At 48.1% G+C, this 3287-nt stretch overlaps 2 protein-coding genes across 2 annotated transcripts; one reads left to right on the top strand and one right to left on the bottom strand.

Moving 5' to 3' along the window:
- Positions 1-689: 689 nt before the first annotated feature.
- HHT1 (histone H3.1) lies at positions 690-1611 on the bottom strand. The gene is made up of 3 exons (XM_018277314.2): positions 1428-1611; positions 1203-1310; positions 690-1143 (listed from the first exon to the last, which is right to left on the bottom strand). Exons 1-3 carry the CDS (start codon positions 1450-1452, stop codon positions 866-868), a joined length of 411 nt encoding a protein of 136 aa, XP_018128005.1. The 5' UTR covers positions 1453-1611; the 3' UTR covers positions 690-865.
- A 604-nt stretch (positions 1612-2215) lies between these two features.
- On the top strand, positions 2216-3076 carry HHF1_2 (Histone H4). Its single transcript, XM_018277313.2, has 3 exons — positions 2216-2419; positions 2511-2648; positions 2707-3076. The coding sequence occupies exons 1-3, from the start codon at positions 2410-2412 to the stop codon at positions 2868-2870; spliced, it is 312 nt and encodes a 103-aa protein (XP_018128004.1). The 5' UTR covers positions 2216-2409; the 3' UTR covers positions 2871-3076.
- Positions 3077-3287: the final 211 nt, after the last annotated feature.

Here is a 3287-nt window from a genome sequence, read left to right as displayed (position 1 = left end):
CTTAAATTAGCGTTGCAAAAAGACACTAGTAACACTAGTGTTTTTATGTTAAGTAAAGGCCTATATATAGAACCTAAATATCGAACAGCTAAGCCTAATAATTTTTGTCTATAGAGCTATTTAAGTTTTTAGTTTCGGATGTAGAAGTACCTTTGCATACAAATTTATATGTAAGGGTACTTATCGCCGCTTACGCCATATCGCCGCTTACACCATGACTTACGTTAGTAATTACAGTAACTATAATTTAAGTAAATGCGCACAATCACTTAGGCCTGCGATCAATAATCCAGTCACTCACTCATAAATAGAGGTAAAGAAAACATGTTCTGTCACCTTAAATGTTGGACATCAATCCTCAGTTGAGGTCGTCCGTCTTTAGAGAGTTTTGGACGGTACGAGCATATTGTGTGTCCCCTTTTGAAGACGCGTCACGCCAGATACTTGATATGCATTTCTACACGCGCCTGCAAACAACCATAAACAATCCTGGGGTCGCCGTTCATAGTGAATTGCCGTTTTTATTATTGGTATTTTTACAGTCACGTCACGTGTCAATGTATTGGTGGTGCTCATGGTTTTGTTTGAAGGTGATGAAGAATCGTGATTCGTCATCTATTTGTCATAAGACTCAGCGCACTATCGCTGGTCGAGTAATGTACACACCCTTTGTGCAAAACGCAAATCCGAAGGCAGATAACTCCATTGCCGAACCCATAAACCCCACCCCGTAACCATTATTGCATCCACCAGATCAATACCAAACGTGCGATCTCAATATCCCACCCAAACCCGTAGGCATGCGGTCAAGGCAATTGCGCGTACATCAGGCATGATCTTGATAGTCGAGAACCCAAGTAGAAATTTAAGAACGCTCACCACGGAGGCGGCGGGCGAGTTGGATATCCTTGGACTGGATGGTAACACGCTTGGCGTGGATGGCGCACAGGTTGGTGTCCTCGAAGAGGGAGACGAGGTAGGCCTCAACGGACTCTTGGAGAGCGCCGATGGCGGAAGACTGGAAGCGGAGATCGGACTTGAAGTCCTGGGCGATCTCACGGACGAGACGCTGGAAGGGGAGCTTGCGGATCAGGAGCTCAGTCGACTTCTGGTAACGACGGATCTCACGGAGAGCGACAGTTCCTTCAAGGCTTGTTAGAATATTGTTCATGTATGATTATGATGATGCATAATGAGCTTACCTGGCTTGTATCTGTGGGGCTTCTTGACACCTCCGGTCGATGGCGCGGACTTGCGTGCGGCCTTGGATGCGAGCTGCTTGCGGGGAGCCTTGCCACCAGTGGACTTACCTGTTGCGTTGTTAGCACGTGTTGATGTGAAGTTGACGCGAGGTCATCGCGATCGCGATCGAAGCCCCACCAAAAGGTGAAGTCGATCGATGGTCGAAGAATAGAGTGATAACTTACGGGCAGTTTGCTTGGTACGAGCCATTGTTGATGATGATGGATGTTATGGGGTTGTTGATGAAGTGGATGGTTGATTATCGTTGGTCGAAAGTGGAGTTGTTGATGGAAGAAGAGGAAGAGGCGAAGGATGTGGGAGTGGTGGGTATTTGTATTGGCGGTCTGCATTCGCTTAGCGTGGGTGATTCGATTGTCAGTTGTTATGGTTTTTTGTATGGCGCAAGGCAGGCGCGGATAGGCAGTTTTGCGGGTTAGGCTACTTCTGTTACCGGTAGTATGTCTTAGCGTGATTTGGGGAGTGATAAGGAGCGATAATAGATTTAGCGAAAATCGAACGTGAAGTTTTGGCTCGGTCTGCAGCCAATCAGATACTCGACATGCTATCGATTTCACGCTCTTAGCGAATCAACACCGCAGCCACTGCTCCCATTGTTTGTTTACGCGTGTGTACGTACCATACACTGAGGACTGACTATGCACGTGATTTATATATTTACATCAAAACAATATCAGTAATAGTAGTGTAGTAATCTACGGCCGGCACAGGATGAGCATATTTTTGGGGTTTATGTGAATTTACTATGAGATTGCCGTAATGTACCCTCTGCTGTATCTACTATGCCTCGCGAAATGTGAAGGTCAAGTGTAAATCTCACTGTTCACGCTGTTCGCATTCCCATGACTGCTGCTAACCCCACAGTCCAGCCAGTAAACTCCTCGCTTCAATATTGCGCCAATTAGGACTAGCGTATCCCCCGAAATCACTGATCCTGAGACGCGCCTTCCATATCCCCAAACTCGCCTAATTTGCGTGATCCGTCCCAACGCCTACGACTTCTTATACCTCACGGCCACCCCACTCCAAGCACTCCTCTCTTCTCTCAATATCTCGACCAACAATACCCACGACTATCACCATCAACAAGGTTCATTTCCGCCACACCCATACACCAACCACTTCTCTTCACCAACAACAACTTTCAATATGACTGGACGTAAGTACTCTCCCTCCCATCCTGTCGTCATTGCAGTTGCCTTCGGGCGACGCGTCTTCTTCCAAACATCGTACTGACGCGCTTCACTCAGGCGGAAAAGGTGGCAAGGGTCTCGGAAAGGGTGGAGCCAAGCGTCACCGCAAGATTCTTCGTGACAACATCCAGGGTATCACAAAGCCCGCTATCAGACGTCTTGCGCGTCGTGGTGGTGTCAAGCGTATCTCAGCCAGTAAGTTGTCGCTGCTCCAATTGATTCTTCTCTTCACTCTCTAACATCTTTCCCCCAGTGATCTACGAGGAGACCCGTGGTGTCTTGAAGACCTTCCTTGAGGGTGTCATCCGTGATGCCGTCACATACACAGAGCACGCCAAGCGCAAGACCGTCACTTCGCTGGATGTTGTGTACGCGCTCAAGAGGCAGGGTCGCACCCTGTACGGTTTCGGTGGTTAAGCGTCTTCTTTTCATGTTCTCTTACGAATCTTCTTCCCCTGGCTATGGGCTGGGGTGGAATCTGCGGGTGCGGCGGTCACTGATGACAATGGGACACGGGTTTGCTTTTTAGGTGTTAAAGTATTGTACCATACGGATATGGGGACTCTTCTGGTATGGGCTGGTGGCCCACGAGATAATGAAATCCACCAAATGCACATGACGCGTCTTTCTGCTTGCCCGTGATTATTTGTTCCGCCCAATACTCGTATCGTGACTTGTGAAATGCGAGATGCGCGTCCTGTTTACTTCTCGGCCCTGTCTATCAGGCTCTGTACGTAGGTACGAGTATTGGTAGTCGGTATCTCGTGTCGTAACTTTACTCGATTATTCTGTGGGATGAGGCTGTCGTGGCTGTGATTTGGCCGACGATAATCT

This window comes from Pseudogymnoascus verrucosus (assembly GCF_001662655.1).
Source record: "Pseudogymnoascus verrucosus strain UAMH 10579 unplaced genomic scaffold scaffold_40, whole genome shotgun sequence".
NCBI lineage: Eukaryota > Fungi > Ascomycota > Leotiomycetes > Thelebolales > Thelebolaceae > Pseudogymnoascus > Pseudogymnoascus verrucosus.
The sequence above is the reverse complement of the archived record's forward strand: the minus strand, read 5'-3'. Positions and strand labels throughout refer to the sequence as shown.

What these genes read in the sequence shown, in the direction of transcription:
- HHF1_2 (XM_018277313.2), top strand. An exon ending in TGTCAAGCGTATCTCAGCCA is followed by an intron (nt 2,649 to 2,706) that starts GTAAGTTGTCGC and finishes TCTTTCCCCCAG; the next exon opens with TGATCTACGAGGAGACCCGT.
- HHT1 (XM_018277314.2), bottom strand. Translation starts at nt 1,452, where the DNA reads ATGGCTCGTACCAAGCAAACTGCCC. An exon ending in TCGTACCAAGCAAACTGCCC is followed by an intron (nt 1,311 to 1,427) that starts GTAAGTTATCAC and finishes ACAACGCAACAG; the next exon opens with GTAAGTCCACTGGTGGCAAG. An exon ending in GCCCCACAGATACAAGCCAG is followed by an intron (nt 1,144 to 1,202) that starts GTAAGCTCATTA and finishes CAAGCCTTGAAG; the next exon opens with GAACTGTCGCTCTCCGTGAG.